At 47.4% G+C, this 16,840-nt stretch overlaps 1 protein-coding gene across 15 annotated transcripts in view; it reads left to right on the plus strand.

Annotated features, from left to right (window-relative positions):
- NCOR2 (nuclear receptor corepressor 2) overlaps positions 1-16,840 on the plus strand; it is a 412,272-nt gene that overhangs the window by 133,255 nt on the left and 262,177 nt on the right. For all 15 annotated transcript variants that reach the window (XM_073313442.2, XM_073313441.2, XM_073313453.2 and 12 more), the window contains exon 3: positions 13,524-13,651. In XM_073313442.2, the coding sequence (XP_073169543.2) occupies positions 13,524-13,651 (128 nt within the window). The remainder of the gene's footprint in view (positions 1-13,523; positions 13,652-16,840) is intronic.

A 16,840-nucleotide genomic window follows, 5' to 3' on the forward strand; every position in this document is an offset into this window, starting at 1 on the left:
GCTAAATGTGTCTGGTGGTAGCGAGGAGATTAGTGTCACTTTCACGTGTGTCAGAGGTTACGGCAGATCACCAGCGGACAAACCACATTTGAATTCCCGCTGGCATCGGCGCATGACTCAGCCCTGGCGTCATGGTGCTGCCAGGGCTTGTGCCTGCCTCCGGTGAAGCCGCACTGGAGCCCGGGCTGCGAGAGGCCATACCCGCACCTGCCTCTGCAGCAGCGCGTGCCGCTGGGGGAGAGTTGCATTACGGCACCACTCTCTGCCCCTCCATGTTAATGCGGTTGGAGAGGCAGAGTTAGCAGAAGCTGTAGCGTTGGGGACAGCTGCTTGGGGAGAAGACCACCCTGTAATGGCTCCTCACAAGCCCTGTGGCAGGGAGGGGAGGAACCACCCTGCCCCGCCCCCGAGTAGGAACCAGGGAACAAACAGTACTTTTAAAAAATGGCCCCCCCCTCCAAAGAAACAACCAACCAGCCTACCCAGTGCAGGGTATCGAGATCAAACTCCTCCCTCCCCCCATTTGCCACAAACACCTTAGAGCACCTCCATCCTGCGCCACAGTAGTTGCTTGCAGTGATGCTCTTCCGTCCGTCCAACGACGGTGAAGGCAGAGCTCCTGCCAGGATGCTCTTCTGAATGAGGTGGGGACGTCTCCTCTCCCATTGCACAGTGAGTTTCTTAGACCTAGTCTGTTGTCCTGCGAGGGTGCAGTGAGAGCCTGGTGCTGCCAGACAGCATTGTGGTGCTGCTGAGATGTTTAGTTATTTCCAAACCCCCCATTTGTGGCCTCAGAAAGTGGCTTTACGTGGGTAAAGGCTAAAAAGTACATTTCTCGGTCTGCGGGGCAGCTGATGTGCTGCCAGTGCCCAGGGCCATCTAAACACCCAGGAGCTAAAATAGGTCCTGCTTGATGCTGGCATAAAGATACCTGGCTATTGGCTCCACAGCCCTGGAGACAGAAATCCTCCAGTCTGAGTTGCAGCAGTCCAGGCTTCCCCCAAACTCCTCCTGTTGCCCGACGTGCCATGACCCTCCGTGCCATGACCCTCGTTGGGAGGCAACTGCATGGACAAGACAGTAGCTGGGTCAATGTAATTCTAGGTCTTTTTGCTGAGACCGTCCTGTGTAACGGTAAAATACCTCCCATTTCAAAAATATTCCCCGTTTTGCTGCTGAGCAAGTGGAAGCTGCTTAGAACGTTACCCGTGAGCATTTGCAGCTTGTGTGCATGCTTGCCGTGGGGGAAGAGTGTTGGTGACCCTGGTGGCATGGGCATCTGGCTTGGGGGATTGAACTCAGCAAAGGGAGATGGGATTCATTGGCAAAACAAGTGCCGGAGTTGGGAGGAAGAATGGTTTAGTGGATAGGCTTCATGCCTGGGACACAAGAGCCCTAGGTTGAATTCACAGCTTTGCTAGAGGCTTCCTGTGTGATGTTGCGCAAATCACTTGGGGCACGTCTACGCAGGGATTAAAACACCAGCCGCTGGCCTGGGTCAGCTGACTTTTGGCTAGCGGGGCTCAGGCTCTAGGGCTGAAAAATTGCTCTGTAGACATTTGGGCTTGGCTGGAGCTGATCTCTGAGACCCTGCGAGGGCGAAGGGCCTGAGCCCAAATGTCTACACGGCAATTTTTAGCCCCACTTAGATATTTCCTCAGGGAACTGAGTCACAGAGACGCTATCTGTAAAATACTACTACCGATGATGATTCCTAGCTCTTACCTCCCTGATCTCGAGGGGGTGTTGTCGGGATAAATACGTTAAAGGTTGTGAGGCACTTAGATACGGTCGTAATGGGGACCACAAGTACCATAGATAGTGATTGGTAAATTGAGGCACAGAGAGGTTCTGATTGCTCCAAAGAGACACCACGAGTTACCAGGAAGCCTAGGATTCCTGGCTTGCATCCTGGGCTCTAACCGCTAGTCCAGCCTCTCTGTCAGGCAGCAGTTTCCTACAACTTCATGCCCATGTTGTCCCAGGCTGCTGCAGGTTTCACTCTGTGACATGCTGGAACCTGCTGCTAGCACATCGCTGTCCATGAGAGGCTTCAGCTTTGCTTTCTTAACCGAATGATTTCCAGAGAACACCGGGGATTTGTGTGTCCTGGGCTGGCACAATTTGGCTGCTATGAAACCATCTTTTTCTCCCAGTTCAGTTGATCTGCAGTTGAAAGGGATTCTTTAAAAATAATGTTTTGATTACCAGCAATTGAAATGAACCAAACATCAAAGTCCTACCATTAAGATAAGGAGCAAATTATACTAAAATGTATGTGTCCACCCTCATTTTGTGCTTACCTTTTAGGGCACCATCTGATTAAGCAGCTACATTTTCGGCGAAGCTGTTGTCTCCAGGCAGTTGAAATGTCCTGTTTTCAAAAAAAAATTGCTTGCAATAAAACACGAAGTGAACTTGTCGTATATGATCTGTGCAGTGTGCCAGCTAGGGGGAAAGGGACTCGGCTTTGCTTATTCGCAAGCACTTCATCAGATCCCGGACTGGTGGGTTATAAAAAGGCTGATAGCTGCACAGCTGGGCTTGGGGCATGCAGCGTTCTGGCAGAATGGCATCTCCTGAGTTTTTTGTGCATGAGGACTGTGGGAGGGAAACTGAGGCAGCTTGAGATTCCCAAGTACTTGGAATCACAGGTATGAGAGATGGAACAGACCTGTTCAGTCGCCGGGATCATCCCTCTTCCACTGGAGAGGTGGCCCCTTGTTGTATAGCAGGGGTGGGCAAACTTTTTGGCCGGAGGGGCACATCGGGGTTCCGAAACTGTATGGAGGGCTGCTATACTGTATTAAATTGATCCCTGTAGGAACATGCTACTTATGGAGTGCTACTTGCAGCTGCCAGTCCTGGTGCTCTGAATGGCATGGTAAGGGGGCGGGAGTGGGGGGGTTGGGTAAGGGGCGGGGGGCAGTCAGGACAGGGAGCAGGAGGTGGTTGGATGGGGTGGAGGTTCTGGGGGGAGTGTTCAGGGGATGGGGAACAGGGAGAGTTTGGATAGGGTGTGGGAGTCCCAGGGGACCTGTCAGGGAGTGGGGGTGTGGATAGGGGTCAGGGGACAGGGAGCGGGGGGGTTGGATGGGTCGGGGAGTCTGAGGGGGGAAGTCAGGGGGCGGGAAGTGGGAGGGGGCGGATAGGGGGCGGGGGCCAGGCTGTTTCGGGAGGCGCAGCCTTCCCTATCCAAGTGTAGTGTATTATATTGCTCCCCGTAGAAATATGCTACTTACGGTGTACTACTTACCGCTGCCAGTCCTGGTGCTCTGTAAGTAGCACATTCCTACAGGGAGCAATTTTAATACACTACACCCAGCAGCTCTCACAGCCACGCTGCCCGGCAGGACCTCGCAGCCCCGTCGTCCAGAGTACTGGCAGCATGGCGAGCTGAGGCTGTGGGGGAGAGGGGACAGCACGGGTGGGGCCGATCCTTCCCGGCCGGGAGCTCAAGGGCCAGGCAGGACGGTCCCGTGGGTTGGATGTGGCCTGTGGGCCGTAGTTTGTCCACCTCTGTTGTATAGTGTCTGCTGTTTTGTTGCGCTCACTTGCAAATGTCTCGATCACTGGAAGACCATTCCACGGTGGAATAGAACACACCAGTAGGGAATGCTCTGCTAGAGGTCTAGGTCTCCCTAGACTCACTGTAAAAAGGCGTTAAAAATGAAACTTAAGAAAGGGAATGATAAAGGCTGTTCCTCTATTGGGAAAATGATGGGTAATTTTTGATGCAAGATGAGCCCATAGCCTCTGGCTGTCCACCCCTTGTCCCCACCTTGCATCTACGTTACTTCTCTTAGGAGCTAATTTTGATGCCAATGAGGAGCTGTGGGTGCCTTGAACCCCTCCGGATCAGGCTGGGTAAGGGTCCTTGCTCCACATGGGAAAGTGCCTGGGAGAGCAGAAGCATAACAGGGGTTGTCTGCGACCCGGCATTATCTGGGTTTGGAGGAAAGTGCTTTGCTTTGAAGGTCCAAAGCCTGGAGCAGATTGCGGAGTTGCTTCCAAACTTCCCTTTCTCTCTCATGGCTGGAGATCAGGCAGCCCAGACCCTGCCAGCTGGAAACAGGGAAAGAAAAGAATGAAACATGCAAGCAACCACATACGGTTAGAACAGCAATCAAACTAAGCAACAAGAATGGTCGCTTGCATGCAGTTATTGGTTTAGCATACAGGTTATCTTGAGGTCGGGAGCTAATGGGGGCTTTTATTTGAGACAATGTGGAAGATGACTTTGCAGACAGAAAGCTTTCAAAAATTAAGAAGCTTTTTCCTTGGAACCCTCTGGGTTTCTGTGATGCTCATGGCTTTCTTGAAGATTGAATTCAGCCTCCTCACGCTTGCTCTCTCTTGCTCACTCTCTTTTTTTTTGAAGGCAGTTTGATTGTTGTATCTAAATGAGCCTGACAAGCGCAGGTTATTCAGGGTCAGAGGATTTACCAGGAAGTGGGGGTGGGAGGAGTGCTTGCAGGGCTTCAGAAAAAAAATAATGCACTGAAAACAGAAACATAAAAAGACCTTGAGAATGCCAGAGCTGTCTGTCATCAGCTAGCTCCCACCAACAAACAGCGGATGTGCAAATTAATCTAACCCTCCTTGGTGGCTAGGGATGGCTTTAGAAGGATTTCAGATAGGCCTTATGCACCTTTCTATGCTCCTGCATGGAGACACTTATTTTAATGAGGCTGTTTGGCTCTTTATCGTGTCTTTTTTTTTTTTTAAATAATTTTTTGCGTGTGATTTGTTCTTCCATTTCGATCCTTTGCAGAACCCCAAACACTTTAGGGGGTGTGTGTTGCAGCTGTAACCGTTTTTGTTGGGTTATCTGAACTGATTGTGTATTTGGGTGCAGTGGAAGGCACTGCTCCAGAAACAAACAGTTTTAAATGGAGAGCTACGTTTTCAGTGCATGTGGTTGGCTGAAGGAAGGTAAAAATGTCATGTATTTTGAGGGGGGCTGACCATGTTGTTTTAACTTCTAGGCCCTTACCCCACTAGTTCCACCAGCAATCAGCATAAAATATGGTGCCATCAGTGACCACCCATTCAAGCCTGTTAGCTTCAGCGGGCTTTCAAATCTAAATTAGAGCAGAATTGGGCCCGGTATTTCCAACCGGATGCAAAATTAGAATCTGACCAAATGCATTTTTTAACAGAAGGCGGGAGGGCGGAGAGCACACTGTAGTCTTGCTAGTTTTATGCTGGGGTCTAAGTTGAGGCTCTTGATGTCCCATGTGGATCCTCTCCTATCTCCAGGGCGTATGCCATGGACACCATACGCTCTCCAAGGTTTTAAGTAGGTGGAATTGGAATTCTTCTTGTTCTTGGCTGCCACCTGTTGTAATCCCTGTTCCCAGTCCCTCTCCCTCCTGGCTAGCAGCCACACACATCCCTGCACCTGAGTCCTGCATGCATCCTATAATTAATGGAGCAAATGAACTGGAAGTACAGTTAGTGTTGTGGGGAATGGACTACCACTAAAATCTGCCGTGGACAGGATCACTGAAAGTTTGGATGTTAGCTGCAGTGAAATAATAAATAGGGCAGTTTCAGTATCCTGGCCAGGGCAACAATCCAAAGCACTGGAGAGAGGGCGTGTGATTCTGCGCAACAGCTGCTGGTTTTGGAGTGACAAATATGTACATTGATACATTTCTGGGCCTGGTTGATCCTTCATGTTGTTTTCCCCGTCCATTTCCATGGAGATGTTACTGCTAGCAGGGAACTGTTTCTTTAGGCCTTTAGCCCACATGGTCCAGTGTGGCACTGAGGGGAAAACCCTGAGCGTGGCTTGAGGAAGATCAAGAGGAACCGTTCCCTCTGCACTTCGCTGCGAAGCTGTGAGTGATCGCAGGGATGTGGCAGCCTGCTTCTGGTTCTGTAATGACTGGCAGGTCTGCTTCTGCTCCGGGAGCTGGGCTGTCCAGTGCTGCTTCCATTGTGCAAATCTGGTGTGGTTGGAGTCTCTCACTAGGTTATTGCAGAGGATTAAGCAGTGTGCAATATTAGCCGTTATTCATGTGTTGAGGTTGCAGTAAGGGTTTGATGGGGTGTGTGAGTGAGTGAGTGGCGAGGGGGAGGACAGTTTTCGTTGTAGAAAAGGGATCTTGAATACTATCCAAGAGCCTTTGCTCTGCATACAACACTCTCTTTGTCCTCAGTGGACCTGTATACTACCTTCAGTCTCCATATAGAAATCCATAGAATCATAGAATATCAGGGTTGGAAGGGACCTCAGGAGGTCATCTAGTCCAACCCCCTGCTCAAAGCAGGAACAATCCCCAATTAAATCATCCCAGCCAGGGCTTTGTCAAGCCTGACCTTAAAAACTTCTAAGGAAGGAGATCCAGTTAAAGTCCCTGGGTTATGGGCTGCCCTTATCCCCTATGAGACAGCCCCACTGCTAGCCTATGCTGCCTGTAGTCCGTGTCATGAACTCCCATTGTTATCCATGATGAGTGTGTCATAAATGGTTAGATAGCCCAATCTCCATGTTGCATGACTATTGCTGTTAGCAGACCAGTTGTTGCCCAAGACCTGCACATGGAATAGGATCGCAGGCAAGGAGCATAACCCTTTCGTTTGAAACATAACTCTTCGGTGGCACACTGAAAATTGCCATGCTCTCTGAGGACCCATGTGCTGTCATAGCAGAAAGAAAGCTCCAGACAGTTTGTTTATACATTTTAACAATTAATGTAGTTTCTTTCTCCCAACAGTTAGGTTTCGGGGGAAATTGATCAAGAGGGTGTTAAGACCTGGGGTTTCCCAAATGGTGGCTGCTGCTACTGTTGATTAGTTTGGAAAGATTATGTCTCCTTCATTTGTGTCTCAAAAGAGTTAATTTCCACCAGCAAAACTGAAAATGTTGCTAATTCCTTCTTCCCACACCACCTTTTTTTCAAGACATCAGTTTGCAAAACTCTGTAGAATTTCCAGAAGCCACAAAGCAATATCCAAGTCATCATGAAAGAAGATCTGGTCAGCCTGCAGGCTGTTGGAAGGAGTGTTTCAAATGATCCACGAATGATTTCAAAGTCAAGACAATCCAGACAAGCCTGCCTGCTTTCTTTTGGAATAACCACTGCACACTGATTTATCTTCCAGCTTATGCAGTATCCTGTTTGGTCCCTTTCCCCCACCTCTCCGCCCTCTGTCTTAGGTGAGCTGAAGTCGTTGTGCACAGTAGTGTCCTGAACATGGTTATAGTAGTTAGAACCATCGGACACGTTTGTTTCCTGGTTTTTTTTTTTCCTCTCATGAATGGGGAGTGTGGTTCAGCCAGCATCTCCATTGAAGTGGTGGCCCAGTGGTTAGGGCACTAGTCTAGATCTTGGGAGACCAGCCTTCAATTCCCTGCTCTGCCCTGGACTTCATGCGTGACTTTAGGCAAGTCATCTAGCCTCCCTGAGCCTGAGGTCCCATCTGCAAAACGGGGTAACAGCGCTGCCCTGCCTCCCAGAGATGTGCGTTCGAGGTTGTGAGGCGCTTAACCCTCATTACTGTAGCATCTACATAGGTAGATACATTTGGGGCAGGTGTTCCAGTTGGAATGCTTTGAGGATAATGACTGCCCCACAGCACCCTGGTTTTAAAGGGGGGTTCTAGATAAGAAGTTTAAGTTGGGGAATGAGGGAGAACATGTTTTGAAATTTGTGGCCTGCTCTTGTTTCTAATTTGAGTGCGTGCCTTTTGGTGCTCTAATTGAATGGCGTTTCAAAAGCAGGCAAAAGACTTGCGCTTTAGAAAGCACCAAATGGGGGCTTTTCGTGTTTTCGTTTGTCATGACAAGTTTTATCAGCAACTTGTGAGCTAATAAGGTGTCAGTGCGGCTATTTGGTGGTCTTACACTGAATGGAACCCCTGGCAAGGAGATGCTACTTTTAGGTTGTACAGTCTGGCTGGGGGGGGGACATTCCTACTAGCATGTTGTGTTCTGGAAAGCTGCATTGACTGCCAGGAATTGTAGAGTGGAGAAGCAGATGAGTGGGATGGAGGGAAAGGGAATGAAATCGCAAGAGGAGAAAACGGGGAATATAACAGCTCCATGGAGAAAGAGCCTACTGCTTTGAGCTATCAGCAAATAGAGGAGAGAGTTGTTTTTGTTTTGTTTTGTTTTTTTTCCCCAAAGGAAGAGAAAAGAGATCCAGAGAGAGAAGGAATGGAGAATGAGCAAAAAGTAGAATTTAAAAAACCAAAACCAACCAAGAAAACGAAGAGACGTATAGCTTCGGGGCCAGGCTGTGTTTGGTCATCTGAGTCCCAATGTTTTATCCTCATTCTCTGGCAGGAGGCAAGGAATTGCAGTACATTTTGGGTTGATAGGTGCAAGTTGTATCACTTCTCCCATGTGTCTTTGCGCATGGTGCTGCATGCCTCGCTGTTGCATTGGGGCCATCACCTACATTCTGAGTGGAGAGGTCACAAGAGAAGCTCCGGAATGATAAAGATAGTCATTAGAAGATCATCTCTTTGTCATGGTAGCACTTGGAAGGTTTTCTGGTGGGGGTTTCCTCGTGCTGTGTGCCTTTTAAAGATTGCAAAACAAACTGACACGTGCTTGTTAAACCCTAAAGGTATTTGCTTATGAAAGGCGCAATCTTGACACACAATGCAATTTACTGTAGTAACTTTCTGAGCAATTAATCCGCCTACATTCTGACAGGTCTCCAGTGGCTACTTTGATGGTTCGTCAAAGGGCACAGAGAGATTCATGGATTTTAATCCTTTATGCTAATTTTTCAGGTTGTTTTGTGCTGTCAGAACCAACCACTACCATTAGTGAAGTGAAACACGCCAGACACTGTCAGTGAACTTTTGGAAATTGTATTGGCCAACGCTGTGTTTAGTGGTGAAGCTGGAAAGGCAGGTCTCAAAGATCTTAACTCATGGGTAGTAGTACATCTCTGTGAGCTTCCCCTTCACTTCAGGCAGTATAACAAGACTTGTAAGGCTAGTGATAATTGGGAGGAAGGCTGACTTGAGCAGGAGATAGAAGGAGACAATCTGGAAGCGGGAGAGCTTTCTTACAGGGTTAGAGCTGGGGAGATATTGGGCCTGACAAAAATCTCCCCATAGACCATGGGCGCTAAAATGGGAGGTCAGGCACAGATGTCAGGGAATCATGACTACTCTGCCCTTCGCACAGTGCTGTATGGAGGGATGTCCTGGCTAGATTGGTGGTGTGGATCCGGTATGGAAAAGGGAACCAGAGTATAGGAAAGATTGAACACCACTGCATTAGACACCAGGGCTGAAATATGCCTGCCTCTTTGAGGTTTGCAATGCTCTCCTAGCAATCATGTAATTGGCTTGGCAGGGTCTTCCTGGTTGGGCATGACGTAAACCATATATAATTGCTGTTAATGCAAAATTGAGATTGACATTTTTACTGGGCAAATCCACCTCTCGAACTAGGAATCTGGGCATTATTTATTCCTTTTAATAAGTTTCTTCAAAAGGGGACTGTCCTGTTTATGGGCCTGCCTATCCGTCCATTCGCTGTGTATGCTTATATTTTGTATAGCTTCCCTAGTGAAGTGCCAAAAGCAACATCATATGGGACCTTTAAAAATAGGATGAGCCAGTAATTGAGGGAATGTGCCTTTGTGAGAAGCCCTGTAGTGTCTGGGAGATGGACTGGAAGATCTAATGGGATCATTCCGTCTCAAACTTCCTTGGTTTTATGTATCAGATAATGTAGAGTTGGGCCAGCGACATATGTCTAACTGACATTTCTGAGTTCCAAACAGAGCCACGTGCTCCACTGGCTAGTATTGCTAGAGACTAAGCAACTCAGGGGATTTTATCTCTGGAGAGCTGGGCCATATCAGAATTGGGAATGCCGAAGTAAAGTTGGACCTAAAGAGACTCCAGTAGGTGTTTTCTTCACATGAAATCACCTGTCAAGTCATGCCTTGGTTCAGGAGAGGCCCAGGTCTGGAATAGCCGGGGTGTAGTTGAAGCAGGGGACCTAAAGTGCTGGATAAATTCTATGCAAACTTGTCCATGTCGCCTAAAAAGGACTGGACTTGACCAAGATCATCTAGAATAGAAAAAGAAAACCAAGGGTAACGCCACACTATCGCTTAGTGGCGGGAAACCATGAACCCTGGCGCCATGGGCTAATATCCCCGGGTACTATTCCAGGCATAACAAGAAATAGTAGCTAGTAGACGCCACCGTTTCCCCCTTTTGATATTTGTCTCATTTAAGCTTTTGTGAAGGAGATGCTGAACTTGGAAATAATTCTGTTTTTCTTGGCTCCTCTGGAGGGAATGCCTAGAATTCCTTTTTTTTTCCCCCTCCCCCTGGTTTTCCATAGAGTTACCGTACAAACATGTTATTTTACCTCTTGACATCCCAAGATGTTGGGCTTTGACATTTCCTGACATTTCTTCTAATCTGTAGTCCCAGTTGCAATTGAAGCATTGGCTTTCATTGCTGATTTCTTTGTTCTTTCTTACAGTTGTGGGGGGAAGTCTTCAACATGAGATCATTGTCCAACTCCTCTTGATTTTTAAAGGCTGCCTAACTGCACCCATTTTGAAAATCGGTGGAACTTATCTAGTCCCATCACTACAGTATCTGGGGCCAGGTCTACGCTAAAAAGTTGGGTTGACCAAGCTACGTTGCATGGGGGGGGTGAAAACTCCACACCCGTGAACGACATAGTTAAGCTGATGTAATCCCCCGGCGTAGACAGCGCTACGTCGACAGAAGAACTCTTCTGTCAACCTGGCTGCCCCCTCTTGGAGAGGTGGATTAACCACAGCGACGGGCGAACCCCTTCTGTCGCTGTAGGGAGCGTTTACACTGAAGCACTACAGTGGCACAGCTGTCCCTCTGCGGCTGTACCGGTTTGAGTGTAGACATAGCCTGAAAGCATCACGGTTTTTAATATGTTTAGAAGGGATGCATGAACATTTTCTTTTGAAATTGGCTTTTGGCAGAAAATTGGGTGTTTGTCTGATTTCCATGGACAATTTTGCTTTTTTGATTCAACAAAAAAAATCCCAACAAAACAAACCCTGGAAATATTTTGGCAGAAACCCCAAATAGTATGATTTGCATGTGCTGCTGCAGTGCATCCTGGGAGTTGTAGTTTGGTTTCCTCCTGTTCCGGTTCTCTTTTGTGGGCTGGGCTCCCTGGCTGGACTTCATTCTACCATGGCTGGGGACTCTCATGGTGCATTGCCTTCCTTTGCCATTTTTGCCAAAAAATTTAAGTGTTCTGTGGGGAGAGAGAACCTGCTTTTTGGCCAGCTCTTTCATTTAGCCTCAGAACCCTGCTGTGAGGAACAGCCATATTTGTTATTGCCATTATACAGATGGGGCGGGGCCACTGAGGCACAGAGAGACTAAGTGATGTGCCCAAGGTGTCACAGCGAGTCTTTTGAGCTGGGAAGGGAACCTAGGTCTTCTGAATCCTGGGCTAGTGCTGTAACCACTGGATCATTCTTTCTTCCCTCTGAAACACGTATCTGCAGGGTTTACCAAAACCATACAGTGAGTGGCTTGGGAATCAAACCAGGGTAGAAACTTCTCAGTTTTTTTTCAGGTGAAAAATACTTAAAATATGGTCTGAAGTCCTAGTAGTTTCCTTCCTTCTGGCATAACGATGTTCCAGTATTACCATGGTTTTCATGAAAGTGGTGGGACATTACGAAGCATTGATCAGATAATTAGATTATTAATCTTTGCTCCCCCCCACCCCTCCCGGTGGTCAGGCATCTATCTGCAGATAAATAGCAGTTGAAATATAGCAGCTGAAATATTTCATTGTTTGAATAAGAGCCTTTGTGGCACAGAGCAGGAGGGCTCCTTAGTTAATTAAATCAGGGACATACAGTACTGTACTCTCCAAGGGCCAAGGAACAAAAGGGATGTGTACACAATAAGTAACAAACTGTCCTTTCTACTTCTTTTTGCTCAGTTCTTGGGAGCCACGTTTAAAGGGTCATGGTCAAGATGATGATGTATTTTCTCTTTACTGTTACCAACACCGTAGGTTACTAAAGTTGAAAGCATTTTAGAAATTTAATTTTCTTTTAAACTTTTCTACTCCTTGGATTTGACTTCAGCGGACCCACTTACATGCTTAAAGTTAAGCACGTGTTTGGCTGGATTGGGGACAGTGCTCATCATGTTGTAGGATTGAGCCCTTTGTCTGCCTGTTGCTGTTTCACACCGGTATACCTGCATCCACACTACACAGGGTTGTGCCGCTTTAACTATAGAGGTGTAACGAAAATGGTAAAACTTTCTAGCGTAGACAGGGCCTCAGGCTGGACAATGAAATGAGCTTGATTAGTTTTAGTTTCTCATAATGTGAAACTCTTTAGGGAAGGGACTGTATTTTTGTTCTGTGTTTGTACAGCGCCTAGCGCAATGGGTCCGTGACTGAGACTCTTTGATGCCATGATAATACTACTACTAATAATAATGTGCCTTTTTGGAAGGTCTGCTTTAACCAAACACAAGTTATTGGGTTCAAAGCAGGGGCAACTGGGTGAAATGACCTGTGAGAGACAGGACGTCCGACTAGAGGATCTAATGGTTCCTTAAACTCTGTGGGTCTGTTGTGCTGAAGGTTGATAACTCTCTGCAGAACTGGATTGAAATTAAGTAATCTTACATTACAAACATTTTTCATCACACCAGGTTTTCATGTATAAAGCCCCTTTGCTGCTTCCCAAACCCCCCACTTGAGAATTTTGGCCTAACCACGTGACTGTGTTGCTGTACTGTGGGAGGATGGCTGTTTAACACTTCTGCTGCTGGCCCTGCAGAGGCAGGCCAGCATCCTTTCGCAGACGATCAGATGTTCCCTTGAATAGCATCAGAAAGATGTAAGATGCCTAGTAAATGGGCTGCACTTGAAGAGGCCTTTCCAAGTCCCTTCCACCAGAAGCCGCGGTGAAGTGATTGATGGGAATGTGGACTGAGTGAATGAGGCTACGACTGTAGGTCCAGAGCAAAGACCTGCCTCAGCACAGTGACAGTCCACTTCTAGCCATATTTCTTTTGTGTGTGGCGGGAAGGAGAGAGGGAATGGAATAGCTCAGGGGAAATGGTGAAAGATGACCGCGCCTTTCAGCTCTAGGTCACTGGACCAAACCCAGCCCAGATCACTTGTGCCCACAGTGAAATGAGTTTGTGGTCTGAGTCCGTTGACTAGAGTGGACGTGTGACTATGTTACAAGCTGCCACCCTCACCGTTGTGGTGCCCTTTTGAGCAGTCCAAGCAGAGGGGCCCACGGCTGACTGAATAGGCCACATGAACCTCAGCACATGTTGGGTTGAGATGGTCTATTGGTAAAGCAGCTCAGGGAACCTCGCACTGCTTCCCCTTACATGGTGGATAGAGAGCTCAGAGCTCCCCAGGGAATTCAATCTGGCACCTGGTGTTCTTAAAGGAATATCACCCATAATTTGCAGAGATGTAAATGCAAGTGATCACGGTCCTCTGAATATTTGATATCCGCAGAACAACTCTCTTTCTATGTTTGTTGCAGGATGTGGGTCTCTTAGAGTATCAGCATCATCCCAGGGATTACACTTCCCACCTACCACCTGGATCTATTTTGCAGCCACAGCGGAGGAGGCCTTCCTTGCTGTCTGAATTCCAGCCAGGGAATGAAAGGTAAGGAGGTGGGCATTCTACCCACAGAGTCTCCTTCTGGGTGTCTGTGTGTGTCTGTGTTCCTCATTCCTTCATGTTCGCACAGCGCTTGGAAGGTGACGAGTGCTCTGTAAGACCTAAGCGCTATTATTATGAGCTCCATGTGTTTTAATGGGGTTTATTGTACTTGATGATGCAAAAGCTCTTCTGATTTCTCCAGTATAATCCAATCCCCATAATGATCCCTACATGCCAAATGTTCGCAAGAAAGGGCCTTGTGCGTCTGGGGCTGTCCTTCCCATTTCCAGTGGATGGCACTGCTAAGTGGGAGGGCACTGGGCCTGCGGGTATGTGCTTTTTTTGGTTCTCCATGGGTGCTAAAGCCAGAGGAAACATCTGACAGCCTGAGCTAGAGAACACTAGAATAACAGGCTGTGTGCTCTCTATCTCTATTCCCTGGGCCAGACTCTGAGCTCAGTTGCACTAGTGCAAATGTGTAATTACTGATTTATGACTTGTCCCTTTTTCTTAACCCCTTTACTGTCTGCTGTGTAACTTTAAACAAGAACGCTTCCATGAAGCTGTACATTGGCTCGATTAGCTCTGTGGGCTTCTCTGAGTGGGAAGTGAATGCAGTGTTTTTGGTTTTGGTTTTAACTCTAAAAGGCAAAAGGGAGGAGTTAGAGGAACCAGAATGGTCGGTTTCCATTGTTCACCTCCACTTCTTCTTTTGTTGCTCTCCTCCTGTTTTTTTTCTTTTAATTTCTCCTTTTACACTTGCATCTTCCACTCATTTCATTCTTGCCAGGTCCCACTGCCTTCCCGTCATACTCACCGATAACCCCAGGGAGAGCGTGCAGGGTGTTTTTATGTGCGGCTCAGCCAAACACAGTGTGGCTAACAGTTTTGTAGATGCACTAACCACAGGAGCTAACCAGTTAAAAAGGCCAGCACTCTTGCTCTCGGTTTCACTGCAAAACACCACGCTCTCCATGTTACAGTTTCTCTTCTGCATTTGACACCGAGTGGTCTTGGAAAAAAATAGCCTGGAAGTGAAATACATACTGTAGAACAGTAGACTTATGCAAGTCCGTGTAAAAAGAAAAGGAGTACTTGTGGCACCTTAGAGACTAACCAATTTATTTGAGCATGAGCTTTCGTGAGCTACAGCTCACTTCATCAGATGCATGCCGTGGAAACTGCAGCAGACTTTATATATACACAGAGAATATGAAAAAATACCTCCTCCCACCCCATTGTCCAGCTGGTAATAGCTTATCTAAAGTGATAATCAGGTGGGCCATTTCCAGCACAAATCCAGGTTTTCTCACCCTCCACCCCCCCACACAAATTCACTCTCCTGCTGGTGATAGCCCATCCAAAGTGACAACTCTTTACACAATGTGCATGATAATAAAGTTGGGCCATTTCCTGCACAAATCCAGGTTCTCTCACCCCCCTCCCAAAGACCACACAAACAAACTCACTATCCTGCTGGTAATAGCTCATCCAAAGTGACCATTCTCCCTACAATGTGCATAATTAAGGTGGGCCATTTCCAGCACAAATCCAGGTTTTCTCACATCCCCCCCCCCACCCCCCCCACCCCCATACACACACAAACTCACTCTCCTGCTGGTAATAGCTCATCAAGTCAGTGTTTGACTCTTGCTACTGGGTATGGCTAAGAGCAGTCCTGAATCACTGAGCCCTCAGTTATGGCTGGATGAAAAATACATTTCTCCTTTTTCCAAAATCATAATAGTTAGAGAGAGGGAAAGATATATTAGGTCATCAGGTTCGTTCCACGATAAGTGCATGCACCTTATGATGGATTGCTCCAGATTTTGGCCAGAAATGCCAAAATACCCTCTTTTTCCCAACACCGTGGGTTCTTACCGATGCAGTCGCGTCAAACAAGCGAGAATCTGGCCAAAAAAAAAAAAAAATACAGATTTTGAAATTGCTCTTTGCACCTGGTAGCATGGTGAAGTATGTCCTGGCGAGGTGGATTGAGTGCAGGCCTCAGGCACTTGTGCAAAGAGGTAGTGTCAGTGTTGATGACGACTAATCCACCTCTCTGCCTGACGCGTTCTTTTGACCTGCTCCGATTTCTCAGTGGTAACTCCTCCATAGTGCAGCACCTGAGAACAAAGTTGGAAGTGGGCCAAATCAGAACCGTTTATCTGAATCCTCCTACGTAAATGGGACCTTGACAGAAACAGCCCCTGACTTCAGTTTTTACAATTATGAGTGTGCTGGTGAGATTTGGCAAAATCTGGAACGGGACCTACCCTTTTTTGGGCATTTGCCCAGTAAGAATTTGTTTCAAGGTACTGAATGTATTCTTTTCACATTCATTTCTTGTTTCCCTGTATAACAAAATACCAGATGGAATACAAAAGCAGCCTGCTTATATTACTGACTGATTTTTTTCACATGAGCAGTTCTTAGAACACCAAATGCAAAAGGGTCTCAGAAACATCTGCCTCGTATATGCTGTGTGATTTATACAGTAGAGCCTATCCTGCGTAGTGTGGTCGTGGACTCATAGACTTTAAGGTCAGAAGGGACTATCATGATCATCTAGTCTGACCTCCTGCGTTCTGGCTGAGTTACTGAAGTCCTCAAATCGTAATTTAAAGACTTCAAGTTACAGAGAATTGACACTAGTTTAAACCTGCAAGTGACTCGGGCCCCATCCTGCAGAAGAAGGTGAACCCCCCCCCCCCCCGGGGTCTTTGCCAGTCTGACCAAGAATAGTATGTGTTTAACCCTTCAAGCACTGATTAAAGAAAAGATGAAGGACAGCCTGGGTCCTCTGCTCAGTGGAGAAGGTGAGCTGGTAACAGAGGATGATAGGAAGGCGGAGCTGCTCAGCGCCTACTTTGCTTCGGTCTTCTCACAAAAAATAAAGTGACTGGATGACAGCGAAGTTACTGTAGACAAGGGGAAAGGGCTGCAGATTGGGATAAGCAAAGAACATGTCGGGGATCTTCTGACCAATTTGAATGAATTCAGATCAGCTGTGTTCACCCCAGGGTACTGAAGGAATTAGCTGAAAACATCTCGGAGCCACTGACAATGATGTTTGCAAACTCATGGATAACAGGAGAGGGCCTGAAAGACTGGAGTAGGGCTAACGTGGTGCCCATCTTTAAAAAGGAGGAGCCGGGGAACTACAGACCAGTCAGCCTGTCCTAGATACCT

This window comes from Lepidochelys kempii, chromosome 15 (assembly GCF_965140285.1).
Source record: "Lepidochelys kempii isolate rLepKem1 chromosome 15, rLepKem1.hap1, whole genome shotgun sequence".
Classification (NCBI taxonomy): domain Eukaryota; kingdom Metazoa; phylum Chordata; order Testudines; family Cheloniidae; genus Lepidochelys; species Lepidochelys kempii.